This window comes from Triplophysa dalaica, chromosome 19 (genome assembly GCF_015846415.1).
Source record: "Triplophysa dalaica isolate WHDGS20190420 chromosome 19, ASM1584641v1, whole genome shotgun sequence".
NCBI classification, from domain to species: domain Eukaryota; kingdom Metazoa; phylum Chordata; class Actinopteri; order Cypriniformes; family Nemacheilidae; genus Triplophysa; species Triplophysa dalaica.
The window spans coordinates 15,333,110-15,349,608 of record NC_079560.1 but is presented as its reverse complement, the minus strand read 5'-3'; the positions used below and the strand labels follow the sequence as shown (position 1 = coordinate 15,349,608).

The following is a 16,499-nucleotide window of genomic DNA, read 5'->3' as shown; positions in this document are numbered from 1 at the left end:
GGAGTAAAAACAGCGTTTGCTATTGAACTTTAAGCTGTAGCGTCTTGTGCCATTCACGCATGTCTGTGTGAGCGCATCGATTCGGCATCTGAGGACAATGTGCGTATGATCTAAAATAATTGTTGCATGTTAGCTGGATCAGAATGAGGTTAAATCTGCTGTTTATTATTGAACATTAGCTTTGGATGCGAGATACCTACAAATGTCTGAAAACCTATAAAACGTGGCTTGTAAGGAAAAGGAATGTTACTTAAAAAAACTGTCAGTTCTGAATATCTATTTAGCAAATAAAATCTTTGACAATGCATGGACACAACGGTGATGTGTTTGACTTACAAATGTCAACAAACAGTCAGAACAGAGATCGGCTGTTTCTTTGGGGTTTCTATTGTAAGGTGGGTCGCATTAATGAACCGTCCCACCCTGGCCCACTTTTCTCCTGGCGGTGGGCGGCCGATTAGACATAGTATCATCTCACAATGGGACTCATCCCGCTATGAGGCTCTTTGTAGTGTCAAGCGTCTGTGTACGTCTGAATGTGGGTCACATACAGTTCAGTGCATGCTGGGTATTTGGAGAGGAAGGAGACCTTATAGCACAGATTCACAAATTAAATGTTGTATTTTTATTCAATTGTTAGTAAACTAAATGAGTTATTTAATAAAAGTATTTATTATTTAATTGATTTATTATTAAAGCCAACATTTGCCCATACATTTGGATCCACATGCAGTATAGTCTGAAGTGCCATCACTGTGAGGATCTTATCTGTGTTTGATAGGAATGCACCGAATGTTCGGCCACCGAAAATGTGAAATGGCCGAATCATATTTACAGAACATGACTCGTGATACGATCAAGCAGCAACCAGCGCAGATAGAAAGAGAGAGACGTGCGCTTTATTAGCCTACTGTCGCCAACATTTTGGCTGTGTGTGCGTGTGGAGCATTTTAAAGTGTCAGAGAAAGACACAGAACGGGATTGCCTCACGGAACTACATTTCCGAATGAAAGCGTCTTAACTGGTCGGTAGCTTTACTTCAGACGGAAGCGGCTGTCTGACAGGAGCCCCGCCCCTCGTGACATCCTTTGACATCATACAGTGGTCGCGTGCACACAGTTCTAAACGACTTCTAAAGTGTTCTAAACAACTTGTCAAAGTATGTTCTGAGTACACCGTCTGAGAGAACAGTCAGCTTTTGTGTCCGGAGTTTGGAGGACAGACGTGAACTGATATGGTTGTGAGTCAGCATCAGTCAGAAATTGGTTGCATTGGATGATTTTAAATGTAAAATAAATTTTGGAATGTAGCCTATAATAATCCAACCATTTTAGTTTATTCATATTTTTAGTTTATTGGTTTAATGTGGAAGGACACTTTTAGTGACCTGTTATGTTGTACGGTTACAGAGTAACTTACATTATTTTAGCAGTCAGTTACAGACATAATAAATATAGGCTATTCATGAAGAGAGAGGGTGCAATTTTATGTTTTAATTCACTTTGTTTTGCTCAATTTTATATTAAGTTGTGTTGTATTTTATTGAAACTTATTAAATTATAAATTTTAAAAAGCACATTTTGACTATTCAGTTTGTGCAATAGTGAAAAAAATGGCTTAATAAATAGAAGAAATGTAGAAAAACATGTTCAGTATTAATCTGTCTAGCGTTTCACATCATCTTCGGCCAAGAATTTTCATTTCGGTGCATCCGTAGTGTTTGCAGACATGAGCAAGACTTCATTTCTTTGTGTGTCTGATTTGTGTGCATTGCTCTTCAATAACATCTCACGTGAGCGTGCGTAAAGGATTCACTGGTGTCACTGGTCAATCTCGGATCAGTGCACGGCCGTTCTCTGAAATATCTCTCCGCTTCTCATGTCGTGCATTTATCCCCAGGACACAATTCGATATTGACATGCTGTCTGCTGCTTGTCCGATACTATCTCTCTGTGTTTGCGCTACATTGCGTTTTAAAGGTCTTCGGTCTTACTGGTTTCAAAGAGAATGCTTGGAATAATGTTGGTGGATGATATTTGATGGGATTTACATATCAATTGAGACTTGATGGGGGTGGTGGCGAGATCAGGTGGGCTTTCTGGTGGTGGGGGTGTGTTTGAAAGGTTTTCCTTGACATTTTATGAGTTTTTAGGTTCAGATTCGGTTTAATTCTCCGATTTTTATTTTTTTTGTTTAATTCTGATTGCATCAATATCAAATATTTTTTAAGACACCGCTCCAGAAGCACCTGTTTCAATTGTTTAATACTACACAAATGTTAGAACAACATATAACCAACCGAATATTTAGGATGAAATGTTTGAAGGTTTAATATATCATCTTCTGTGTCTCTTTTACAGCTGACATCATATCAACAGTTGAGTTCAACTCTACAGGAGAGCTCCTGGCCACTGGAGACAAAGGTGGACGTGTGGTGGTCTTCCAGAGAGAGCAGGAGGTAACGTTGAGTAGACATTAGTGTACACAGAATCTGATGAGTTATGGAGTTACTCAACACCATACTAATTGTAACATACAAATGTGACATTGGCTCTTAAATCTGATGGTATAAAAGAGCATACAGCAAGGCTAGTCAACTGGCGGGCCCGCCTTCACATTTCAAATAAGTGGAGAGACTTTAAGAACCGTGTGCTTTTAGAAATTCGCGTCCTGAGACGGTTTTAAGTCCAAAACGCTGCTACATTCACTAAAGTAATTCCCCCTGTACATAACGATTGACGTCTTATAAAGCGATTTGATCGGTCTGTCCCAGAAACTTAATGTTATTTGCAATGTTATAATCGGCAAACCACAGGCAGTCGTTTGCGGCTTTGCACACGCGATAGGTAGCGTTTCAAAACTTAAATTAAATTAATAAAAGAAAAGTGCTATTCGTTTTTGGTAAAAAAAAATTATATATATATATCTAAAAAATGAAAACATGTTTATCTGGAATAAATATAAATATCTGAGGTTGAAATAACAATTAAGACCATAACTCTGTGGTCCCACAGACCTGAACACAACCTCAAAATTAAAAATGACAATCCATGTCCATCAAAATAAATATTTTACTTGGTGTAATTACCATAAACAAGATTTATTCATGGATGAGTTTTAGTCGTTCTTTCTGGAATTTATTAGGGCTGCAGGATTAATGATATTTTAATCGTGATAACGATTTATGCTTCCCACAATTAACTGAGCATAATCGTTGTGATATTAATGTTTTAAAAGCAAGCACACAATTTCCCATAATGTCAGAAATTCACAGCAAAGCTTGTATCTTTTAAACTGACACTTTCCATGAATTAAAAAATCACAAAATTTGTTCACTGCATTTGTACTATTTAAATAGTTTTTTTGCAAAACCTACAGACAAACATGAAAGGTGATAGTAATGATTTATGAAAAAAACAAGAAATAAAAAATGGATTTGGTTTCATTTTAAAGGACACAAAATGTGAATGAGTGTTTAGATGATCGATTGCTTGCTTTGAAATACAGTGTTGAAGTGTTCAATGGCTGCAGATTATAACATATAAATTGGCTGTAAACTATAGGCCTAATAAAACATGCTGAAGTGAAATAACAAAAAAGTTCTGAACTGACAAAAGAATCGCGTTTAGCCCTAGAATTTCTGGAACATGAGTGCTATTTATTCTGCATATTTTCTGGTCCTATACCATCTTCTGTACGACTTTGTTTTTTGTCGTTGGCTATACGATCGTCTGTTGCGTCTGGAGACTCAGATTTTTGTTTCAGGCAATATTTTGTTTAGCACCACAAACGTGTGAAACCCTGCCGTCAACCCCTCCTCCTATCACAGCGGCATCAGATTTAAAGAGATTTCACAGTGTCTGTATATCCTCACACCATGATTCATGACCCAGTCTGTATCAGACCCCCTTTAACCCCCTCACTCCCACAGAGGGCAAATCTGTTTCCATTAATACCCCCGTCTTCTCTCGGCCTGAGCTCGGATTATTGATTTAGATGCCTCCCGAGGTGAGAACTCGCCCTAAAGATTGCTATTGAGATATTCCTCTTACCCCGGACCACCTTTGTGCTTTGAGATCACGACCTGTTTCACGTATACGTCAGGCATTCAGAAACGAAGAAAAGGGATAGAATCGGATAATTTTAAGCGTGAATTAATTTTAGGTGTAAAATTAAAAAATATGAATTATGGCAGGTGATGCTAACATAGGGATGTAATAGAAGGTTGTGATTAATGGTACAATCCAGAACGTTTTGGGGTTACATTTTTTTATTTTTTTTACATCAAAGATCAGTGTTCAAACCCATCTCCTTACTTATCCCTAATTCACAATTTACAGATTATAATACACTTTATAAAATAGGTATATGTAAGGTATTATGCAAATACATGTATATGTAATGTCAGAAGCTGATAACGTGGGATGAAAAACCAATAGGAGGCCAGAATAGATGTAAATTCATTCAGTAATGTTTTAAAAGCATCCTAGGGTGATTGATAAAATACAAATTATATTCAAAAGGCTACTTCGAAGATGCAGAAATTTTAACAAAGTATTGATTTTAACCTAATTTCTGTATTTTTTTATTTATTTAATGAACAAAATATGTATTAACACATTATTTCATACTATTGTGTTATTTTTATAGATTGGTTGGGTTTGCTATTATTAAAAAAAACGTATAAAACGAATATAGCTTAAGTTAGCGAAACTAAGCTTTTAGACCGTAGTATACTGTATGTTTTTATTCTTTTGATTTGCATCGTCCCTCTTGACTTTTTTGTCTTGTTTTTCACTTTTATTCTGTTGCAGAGTAAGAACCAGCCTCATCGGCGAGGCGAGTACAATGTTTACAGCACCTTTCAGAGCCACGAGCCGGAGTTCGACTACTTGAAAAGTCTGGAGATCGAAGAGAAGATCAATAAGATCCGCTGGCTGCCTCAACAGAATGCTGCGTATTTTCTCCTCTCCACCAACGGTGAGCAAACCCAATGTTTCCTACTGCTAGTTACATTCATGCTAAAAATGGATCGTGGTCTTCAGTACATGATGTTTTGTCTTGCACCTCAACAGCCTCATCAGTGATATTTAAGTGCATACCAAGCAATGTGTTTATTTAAAGGAATAGTTCACATAATAGTTACATCATTTAATTAATCTACATGACTCCAGTGGGTCAATAAATGTCCTGTGACATGAAGAGAAAACCATGAACATTTGAGCTTATTTAACAAAATAGAAATTTCGAAAAGAAATGCAAGGGTTAAATTAAAAAATGTCAATGTTGATTTACTTACTGTGTGTTCCCACCAAACGCGAATGAAGCGTTGAGCGTGAGTCATTGCAAAGAAGCGATAGGACATCCTGCGCGAATGAGGTGGGGCGAATGATATGATGCAAATTGAACGTTTCGATAGTTAAAAAAAATCAGAAAGTAAAAAATCTGAACTCTGGAAAAAAAAATGCGCCGCGCTAACCAATCAGGTGCTTGCTCTAGTAGTGTCGTGATTAAACGTAGCGAGCGGAGGCAAAAATCCGAAACAACAATGGAGGACAAAATCATTGTTGCTGTATGTGGATACCTGGAGCTGTACGATACATCTTAATTTGATCAAAATAGGAATAAAAAGGATCTTGCTTGGAAGAAAGTGAGTGGTGCGCGCACGACACTCCGAAAAGTTGAACTATTTCCATCTGGATTGATGCGCCGACGTGCCTAGAAAAATGTTTGCATGCACGTCACGACCCCATTTGCGCGTCTACATTTTCAAATAACAATTTTCGCGTGAAAAATATGTGAAATGTGAATCGGGCCTTAAAATGTTGTTAGTTTTCATCGCTCGTGACGAGACGAGTTTAATGACAGGTAGTCATGATGTGAGAACCAGAAATATGGAAGTTCCCAAAGTTCCCATATTTGTATTTAGCACTCAGATCTCAATGTGCGTTTAACTTTTTGCTAAATAAGCTCAACATTTTAATTGCCGATTTTAAACAATATTAAAAATAATTGGAATTCTCAATAAAACAAGAGATTGTTCATATTTGGGTGATCCATTTGCTTAATTCATATTAAATTGGATATCATTATTATTGAATTGGTGACTGAGAGCCATTGAGTAGTGAGCGTGAGAAGTGACTTTTCTTAGTTTTAAATTGGTCTGTATTCGCAGGAAAATAATATAAATTTCAGAATATTTCAAGTGTAAACTGATTTGAGAGCAAGCTCCTAAGACACAAACTTTTATCAGTTATCTGCAATGGAAGGTTGTTGGAGGTTTTTGGATATTGCCCATAGCAGGATTAATCTGGTTAATTGTGAGACATTGATAGTTGTTGATTTATCTCCCGTCTGTTTTGTGTCCTGCTGGGTTTCCATTGAATTAGCAGATTGCAAAGTTTTCCCTGATCCTAACATCACACACACTTATTCCTCTTTGCCATGTTGGCACTCATCTCCTTGTCCAGATAAAACTGTGAAGCTTTGGAAAATTAGCGAGCGAGATAAACGACCGGAGGGATACAACCTGAAGGATGAAGAAGGACGAATCCGGGACCCCTCCACCATCACGGCTCTGAGGGTAAGACTGTGTCTTCATTTAAACTTATTTTTTTATTTTTATGACAAACCCACCACAGACAAAACATCCTGGCAATGTAAGACTAATGCAATGCACTTTTAAGCAGATGGAGAATAGGTAAAGTACGTCTTAATCTTTTGGCTCTAGTATGTGAACAAAAATAAGCTCTGATGTAGTTTGGCAGCTATAGCTTGTTGTTAATGTGAACGTGGCTATTCCCTGCACACCAGAGGAGGATTATGGGTTGGAGTGAGTTTCATATCTTGCCAGATGCAGCTGACGGGGAATGGGCTATGGTGTAGTGTTGTGCATGGTCTTGAAATATTTGATTGTCCCTTGCTGTTGTTTGAGTCCTGTGCACCTGTCCGTGTGGATTCACACCGTGAAAGTGAAATGTGTCCAGGTGTGACCTGCTGCTATAGCTGTGGGCAGATGATAAATGTCAGATATTCATGTAATGTTTGATACTCTGCTTGTCTCTCTGGACAATTGTAAGATTTGAATGTGTCCTTCCTGTATTTACCCTTCATATAGTAGTCGCAAGAAATTTTCAAATGAAATCAGCATTTCTAGATGCATTGTGGAAATGTTGTTCCAGTCCAGTGTCTGTTGAATTTCAACAAAATCAAACCTCAGGAGTGACATAAAGTCATCCAGCAGCAATGTGAAAGACTGACAGCATGACAAGACACATGAAACCTGTTATAAAAATCCTGGTTCATAAAATATATTTTTTTATATATTTTCCTAAACATGTAGAAATATGACTTTCGTGTTGATTAGATGTGAATATGAACTTGTTTTCTTTGCAGTATATGAGGGCTGAAAAAATACAGAGCATATTTTTTGTTGTTTTCTGTTTCTCCAGTTTTCGTTTTCTGCAGATACATGCAAATAGAAGCTATATTTTTATTTGAAATTTGAGAGAAATATTGTAAGCTGGTTTCAGAATCAAATTGATCGTTTTACTTAAACACATACAGTACCTATAAATAAAAAGGAAATTGAGAAAACCTCAAAGTAACTTTAAAATGCTCTCTTAATTTTTATCTGGAACTGTACATTAACATTAGCAATGCATTATTGTATGTTGTCACATAGAATTTATAGAACAATACGCAATTATTTACCGCTTTTCAAAAATATAAGCACTTGGTTCCAGTATATGTTAATATGTCATTTAATCTATTTACCAGTATATTCCCATATACGTTTGCTTCGGGGTACTCTTGTCATTTTTAAAGCTTTTATCTTTATTCAGCTTGAATTGACGAATGATAGGTTTTTCTAAGGGAAAAGGGATGGTCTTAAATCTTTATTCAAAACTATAATTTGCACTGTATCAGTCAATGGTGTGAGGTTGGGATGGGATTATTTGACAGTATTTAGCATTCGGAAAACAGAAACTGTTTGATTTTATTATCTTGAGATTCTGTTTGGTTGCACACTAAGTAGCACACACAAATACATGGCAGGATTTGATTTTGTCCATCACAAAAATGATTTAATCTTGAAATTTGTTCTTTTATAGACATTTCAAAGTGACAACATAAAGAAACGTTACTGCGCTTGCGCGCATTCGTGGACTGCCCTTAACTTCCGGACACATTCACAAACAATAGAGTGCCTGTAAATTATTTTCGATAACTAGCAAAAGAAACCGCTTGCCTCTCCATCAATTTTTGAATTTAGACTGCAATACCAAGCCCAACCGCTAGATGTCTATACGGTTTCTTTGAATGCGACAAAACTACAGGACCCATTTAACAAATTGTTTATTTAATAAAATGAACATACAACCAAATTCAACAATTCGTTTATTTAATTCAATTATTATAAATAAAAATAATAATATAAATCAATATTAACATTTTACATTCAAATTAAATATAAATAGTTATATTATTAGACACTAGCCAAACAAAAACCGGAAGTTTACTGGGGGTCAAGCACACGCTTGTCCGATGAAACTGTATATATGGGAAGGCCGGAAGAAGAAGCGTTAAAAAATCAAAGGGTATACTGATATAAGACCAAAACAAGTCATAACACTCTATTAAAACCTGCCCAATAGACCCAAAATGTGCAGTAAAGAAGTAAATATGGTAGATATCCAGGTATATTCAGATCCAGGTATCTAGTCCCGCATCAATATTCATTTAGCATGGATTTCTCACCGCTTCACATGATACAGTGGTATTACATGATATTTAGCAGTGTTTCAGAGACGACTGTATTGTGTTTAAGACTCCACTTCTCTCTTTAACTAACAATTCAGCCCACAGGAGACCAAAGCTGGAGGGCCTGAAATGTACTCCCACGTGTGTGTGTCTGTGTGTGTGTGTGTGTGTGTGTGTGTGTGTGTGTGCAAAAGCAGGGCATTCATCACTTTACACACACTGAGCACTGCAGAGAGGAGACTGAGATAAAGAGGGTGGATCCCTCACAGGCACTCCATAGGGTACATCTGCCCCACCACCAGCACTAGAAGGGGCTAACCGTGTTTACTGCCTCCCAAACAGACCAATTCACCCAGGAAATCATTTCTGCCGGCGGAGGGGCTTGTCGTTACCAATAAAACGAAATTTTAGATATCTTTAGAACAATAGGTGCATTTTGTGCTTGGACCACCACAAACAAAAGAGGATGTAGATTTGTGGTATATGTGTATTTTTCATTGACACACAAATGCATAAATACACATTTTCTTGCTCGCACAGTCGCTCAGAACCCATGTTGGTTTATGATAATGTGATGAATTTCAATGCGATTTGTCATATCTCATATGAAAAATCTGCAATGCAGAAGATATGAATGATGTATTTGGTGTAAATGTAATGTGGCACTTATTCAGCCCCCCTCGTGACATGAATGTCTGAACATCTCAGCAGTCAAAACTAATCTATGCTTGATTGAGAAATAATAGCTTCAATCAGCACAGATCGCACCTGTCAACTGAATTCATGACGTTACGCTCAATGGGACACTTTTATTACAGAAGGCACATGCAGTGTAATACATGCAAGTGATCTGCATAAGCAAAGAAAACGCAGTACAAATATGTTTTACGGTAAAATGTAAAAGATTTATTTTTTAAACCTATAGTAATTTAATTTAGATTAGCATTATGCATTTCAAATTGCTTTAAAGAGAAATTATTTTCAGAAAAAAACTCCTTTATAAAATACATTTGTAAAGAATGCATATCAGTAATAGTTCTTCTACTGTTTTGAATTAAATGTATATTTGTTGTATATCATTTTTTTACGAATGTATACAAATTCTTATGTTTTCCATTACATTTCTATAAAAGTAATGACCTGCCGTAAAAATGTGACTCAAGAATAATTAATGTGGTAGTAAAAGCAGTAAAATCTGAAATAAGCACGTAAACATAAACAATAGGTTGTCCCACACCCCAACCCCCGCCTCACATGGAAATAAGGATGGAGTTCCCATGTGTGATGTGATAATGACCTGCCTCCTCCTCCACCCCCCACCGCTGGTGGATGAGCGTTCATCATGTCTTTAGTGAACAGGACACGCTCCGCCATGCCGTGTCTGTCATTAAAGCACGTCATGCACCGCCCCTGCCGTGAAGCACATGTAAGAGCGCCGGTCCTAGATTAGTCATGAGTAAAGACCTGTGCTTCCTGTTACTGTTGTGCATTGTGGGACTCCACACATCTTCAGGTCTTGACTGTGTAGTTTTGGGATATGGTGGATGCAGGTGAGGTGATGAGAGAATGAAGGAGTATTTATATTGCCAAAGTGGGCATTCTTTGATGTGTAGATCCTTTGTTGCACTTATTGTTTTTACAGTGGGTTTAACCTAACAATTCGTATTATCAAAATTTTTGTTATATAGTCACGTATAGCTCCTGTCCCGGATGCTGATTGGTCAGAACAATGTTCCCTAAATGCACACAAACATCTGGCAGACGTCTATTAAATGTCCCCATTAACATCTGCAATATTTCTCGGAGACGTCATAAAGACTTCTAGAAGATGTCTGTAAGATGTTTATCATTTAAAATGGGTGTAAAACGGCTCTTTCTAAGATGTTCAGCAGATTCTTATACACTGCAGATGTTTTCCAGATCTTTAGCAGACGTCTTACATACGTGTGCTAGCTGGGTATAAGCCAATTAGAAATACATCCATAATATAGTGTAATGTGGTAAGAGCTTTGTGTAAAATACCATGGCTCAAGTGTTGGAGCGAAAGAATACCTCAATAAATTTGGATCATATATTATTAATATCAGTTATTATGGGGGTCACAATATTGTGCAAAAGTGCTTCGGGCGACCTGAGTTTGAGTCCTGGCTCTCTTGATTACCCTATCAAATAAAGCTTTGAAAGCCTAAGAAGACCTTAAATTGTAGCTGTAGTTATAAAATCACTATTTTGAACACCACTTGTGACTTATGTATTGCCTAACAACATATTGCCTTGAGCTGTATTTCAGTGTTTTTTCAAGTATTTGCATTTTTTAAAATGAATTATTTGTCTTTTTTGTACCCTGTCAGGTACCTGTGATGACGCCCATGGACCTGATGGTGGATGCAACACCTCGCCGCATCTTCTCTAATGCACACACCTATCATATCAACTCCATCTCAGTCAACAGCGACTATGAGACGTACATGTCCACAGATGACCTGAGGATCAACCTATGGAACCTGGAGATCACAAACCAAAGCTTTAGTATCCTTTCATAATTTAGAAAGACAGTCTTTTCTGTTTTGTCTTCGTAGAAGTAAAATTTGGATTAATGCATATAATTGCCATGTAAAACTGATATTTATGATTGTAAATTCTAATTGGGTAAGCCACGTTTGAAGCGTTTTCATTATAGGCCGAGTCAGTTTCTACCTAGATGTAAAGAATACTGGAATACTTCTGTTACTAAGCCAAGAACAAAGGATTTGGCTAAACCAACAATGAAAACAAGTAGACCACCGGTGGACTGCGCTGTCACTTAATTCTGATAGATAACATGTCTGTGATGTACATTACATCCATAACCCTTTATCAAGTGTCCGACACTAATCACGACCCCTGCCATGCCTTCTCAAGGGTAAATAGTGTCTGCCTTACACGATCACACGCTCCTAATCGATCATTATTGATTTCCATTGTGTAGGACCCTGCAGAGCTGAAATGAGAAGATGTTGAGAGTCCATATAGATTGTTATTGGGCTCGATCTGGATGGACAAAGCCTGTTGTTAACCAAAGCTCTCGCACTTATGATGGATTCACACTGCCAACACCAACAGATTTGTGTGGTTATTTTATGGCCACAGTATCTCTTTTTATGATTCGATTTTCTACAGTTTCTCAATTATGGATTTACTCTGTCCTTTAGGAAATATGGGTGATCTGAAGCCAAATGTCGTCTGGGGCCAGATCTTACAGATACACATTCATCAAACATGAGTTATTGAAAGGGATCGATGAGGATTTTTAGGGTTTCATTTGGTTTGTGTATAAAATGTTAGAGGTGTGAAATGTTGTGGGTCCTTGATTCTGCTCACTCAGACATTGTGGACATAAAGCCGGCCAACATGGAAGAGCTGACGGAAGTGATCACATCAGCCGAGTTTCATCCCAACCAGTGTAACACACTTGTGTACAGTAGCAGCAAGGGCTCCATAAGACTGTGTGACATGAGAGAATCTGCACTGTGTGACAACCACTCCAAATGTGAGTTCAGTTGCGGTTTTTGGATTGAATATTTTTTTTTTTAAAGAAATCCATCAAACAAACACACCTCAACTTCTCTCACTATCTCAAGAGTAAAGAGCTACAGGCCCAAAGCGCAGCCAATCTTAATGGTAAGCGGGTCTTCCAATAGCTTGTCGGTTGACGCGTGGGCAGGCGATTTCTTTCGCCTTGCTGTGGGTGTGCTTTTCCGGGAGAATTGATCAATAAGGAACCTTGGCGGTTCCTAGTTGAGAAGCGCTTTTAGAGACCCACTACAACCCATACCTAGAAGAAAAGTTCACAAAATAATAACTTAGGCAAAACTCATTTTTATGTGGTTGGAGTTGGTTGTCAAGGTCAAGACCACGAAATCAAACCTTTGAAGTATTCTTGACTGAACACACCTTGTTTCCTTCATCAGTGTTCGAGGAACCAGAAGACCCCAGTAATCGCTCATTCTTCTCAGAAATCATCTCCTCCATCTCAGACGTAAAGTTCAGCCACAGCGGACGTTACTTAATGACCCGCGACTACCTCACAGTGAAGGTTTGGGACGTCAACATGGAGAACAAACCTCTGGAAACTTACCAGGTACCGACTCCACACATCATTTTGACCTATCCTAATGCAACACTTGAACAAATGTAGCAGCACTTTAATGTCACAAAATAAGCATTGAGATAATACTCAAAAATTTCACGTTGACAGGCAATGACCACTAGGCTTCAGTGCCCCATGCATGTTACTTGTGTAACTAAGACAAGAGCCGAAGAAGAATGAGCTTGTTTGAGAAGCTTTAGGAGTGATAGCGTCAAGTAACGGGTCACTTTTTTTGCAGCTTGCGATGTTAAATCCAGAAGCACAAATAGTTTACTTAGATAATTCATTCGGAAATGCGTTTGAGTAAACATGATGCTTTTGCAGAGTTTTTTTACCTAAGGGAGGAGTTCAAACAGACCAATCACAGTGCTTGCGGTCCGTGCTGAGTTGACGCGTTGTTACATTTTTCTAGAGGTGCATGTCAGGCTACGGTGTAGGGTACGCGGCTCTGTGTAAGTCCTATGCACGAGTATAACTTAAGCTATGTTGTATAGGGTGATGAAATGAACCAGTGATCAATATTATAGATCTTGTTACAATAGAAGAGAACAATCTAAATCTAACTAAATATAAATGCAAACATCAAAGAGAGCTGCCATCTACATGCACTATTAGAACCAGAAAATGTTATAGTCAGTGTTAAGAACTGTAACAGGACTGAACAATACAAGCTTTCTAACTGATCTTGTGTACTCTTTTACAGGTCCATGACTACCTGAGAAGTAAACTGTGCTCACTGTATGAGAATGATTGCATCTTTGACAAGTTTGAATGTGTCTGGAATGGGACTGACAGGTACAGAGACAATCACACCAGATTTTGTTGATCATTATTCTGAACAGCCCACAGTTTAAGGGGGCCACGATATACCGTCAATAACCGTGATATAAAAAAATTCACATTTATGGATATTAATGTTAATTCTACACATACCACAATATAGTAAATCATGTAGCAGCCATTTACAGTTTTGGCTTAAATGAGTAGTTCACTTTCAAAATACAATTTTATGATAATTTACTCACCACCGTGTATTGGTTTCTTAAATCGTAAGGTTTTTGATGAAAACATTCCAGGATTATTCTCCTTATAGTGGACTTCAATGGACTCCAAACGGTTGAAGGTCAAAATGACAGTTTCAATGCAGCTTCAAAGGGCTTTAAACGATACCAGACGATGAATAAAAGTCTTATCTAATGAAACGATCGGTCATATTTTTTTAAAAATGTTTATGCTTTATAAACACAAATACTCGCCTTGTTCTGCGATGCACGTTCATGACTTCACAATATATGTAATAACGTTAAAAAGGTCACGCTTTGACGTAGGAGGAAGACCCTAGTCTGTGTTTACAAGTTGAACAAGTTTTCAACGTAACAACATATTACATGAAGTCATGAACACCCATTGTCAATTTCATCATTAATCTTGTGTATTTACAAAACCTTTCCCTAGATATTGTGATATCTATTATTTATTGTGATAGTTATTGTGAATTATAATCGTGTAGTGAAAAGCTTAATATCGTGACAGCCCTAAATCTGAGCTACTACCAAACAGAGAACGACAAATCATCAAGTAATGTTATTCTTTCCCCTTTTCCTATTAGCGTCCTAATGACAGGCTCCTATAACAACTTCTTCCGTATGTTTGATCGAAACACTAAGCGTGATGTGACGCTGGAGGCCTCACGGGAGAACAGCAAACCCAGAGCCATCCTCAAGCCGCGCAAAGTTTGTGTCGGCGGGAAACGGCGCAAAGATGAGATCAGCGTGGACAGCCTGGACTTCAGCAAGAAGATCCTTCACACAGCTTGGCACCCCAGTGAGAACATCATCGCTGTGGCCGCCACCAACAACCTCTATATATTTCAGGACAAGGTCAACTAGCGAGTAGCTCGGATGTCTAACCACAGCATCCTGAGGCGTTAAAGACTTGGCCTATGAAATTTGGACTCCAAACAATGGACAGTTTCAAGAGAGCAGACTTTGCCTTCACAGCAGACTGTCTGTACTGCATTGAATCTTACCAAATGTACAACTTGATGGTGCACTGCAAACAACGGACAATGACACTGGACTGCTTTTATTTCTCTACCAATGTTCTCCCTTGCTGTAGCTTTTGGTGGTTATGCAGCGAAACTATCCTTTTACATTTCAGGTTACCGAAGGCCCTTCCACGTGACTCACCCGGCCTCTGCAGGAAAGCTGTAGTTACCAGGAAATTAAATGTGTGAAGCTTTATTCTCAAAAACATTTAACCCTAAAGGCCCGCAGTGAATTGTAGATTGAGCAAGGTACCGCCCACATATAACGTCTTGCTAATTGTCCTGTAATCTTTGGTTGACAGAAGTCATGGCCCCGGTTTCACAGACAAAGCTTAGCCGAAGCAAAGACTACGCCTTTGTTAAAATTAGGATATTTAAGTGGCTTTTAATAAAATGCCTTAAATAAAAACATTACTTGTGTGCATCTTGAGACAAAACAATGGCAAAGACATTTGAAGTTATGGCTGGGCAAGGCCCTATTCACATTTTGCGTCTTTTCCGCGCACATATTCGTTATTTTAAATGGAGACACGCTGCAGCCACGTGGAAATAGGTGGCGACGTGGTCGCGACTCGCATGTGGTGTGATGCGCTCTTTCTTTCATGAGCGTTAGCGCTGAATCAAGATTCTCAGCTTTTCAGAAATGCGCAAGCGCAATGGAAGTCATGCGACAAGAACCAAACAGCCAATATAGACAAGCTCAATGAAAATGGAGACAAAGATGATCACAGCAGACTTTTGCAACATATTTTCGGTGCATATAACTGAACTCAACGGCTGCTTTGGAAAAAAAGAGAACATCGTGTAGCTCACGTTTTCCGCGCAGTTTTAGACGTGAAATGTGAATCGGGCCCAAAACAGCTCTGTGAAACCGGGCATTGAAGTTGAACTTAACCTAGGACAGATGTTGTACCTTACAATTTAGTATCAAATACAGTACAAACACTTAGGCGAGTCACATGAAAGAGTCTTAAAGGGGTAGATCACCCAATAATGACAATTCTGTCATCATTTACTTACCCTCTTGTCATTTCAAGCCTGTATGACTTTCTTCAGCAGAACACAAAAGATATTTTGAAGAAGGTTGTTAGGAGAATCCAAAAGTTGTACCTTTTGAATTACATATGTTTGTGTGTCCAAACAATAGAAGTGAATAGATACCGCCATTGTTCGGTTACCAATATTCTTCAAAATATCATCTTTGATAATTACAGAATTTTCAAATATGGGTAAACTATACCTATCAAAACAACAGGAAATGTTTCGATGGACAGTATTCAGCCACCGTCTGATTCTAGGATTGTGGCAGAACTGAGGATGCCGATGGCTATGACCATGCATTGGCCAACTTTTCAGTTTAATCTTTTAAGTATTTTACTCCATGAAGGTGCATGCATCATTTCTGAATCCAGCTGTTGGTTCATTGATGCAACAAACATAGGAATGCTGTCAATGTAGCAAATGTCCTAACGGTATGCTTTTTGTTCTAATTTTATAAAGAAAAATGGAAGAAAAATCATAATAAAAATGAGGAAGAACAAATTTCGTTTTTTTTAGCTT

At 38.1% G+C, this 16,499-nt stretch overlaps 1 protein-coding gene across 3 annotated transcripts in view; it reads left to right on the top strand.

The window, feature by feature from the left end:
* The window catches only part of ppp2r2bb (protein phosphatase 2, regulatory subunit B, beta b), a 51,351-nt gene extending 34,864 nt beyond the window's left edge, over nt 1–16,487 (top strand). For all 3 annotated transcript variants that reach the window (XM_056730645.1, XM_056730647.1, XM_056730648.1), the window contains exons 2-9: nt 2,361–2,458; nt 4,815–4,980; nt 6,471–6,583; nt 11,115–11,292; nt 12,128–12,292; nt 12,714–12,883; nt 13,596–13,687; nt 14,502–16,487. In XM_056730645.1, coding sequence (XP_056586623.1) covers nt 2,361–2,458; nt 4,815–4,980; nt 6,471–6,583; nt 11,115–11,292; nt 12,128–12,292; nt 12,714–12,883; nt 13,596–13,687; nt 14,502–14,781 — 1,262 coding nt within the window. In that variant the 3' untranslated portion in view covers nt 14,782–16,487. The remainder of the gene's footprint in view (nt 1–2,360; nt 2,459–4,814; nt 4,981–6,470; nt 6,584–11,114; nt 11,293–12,127; nt 12,293–12,713; nt 12,884–13,595; nt 13,688–14,501) is intronic.
* Nucleotides 16,488–16,499: the final 12 nt, after the last annotated feature.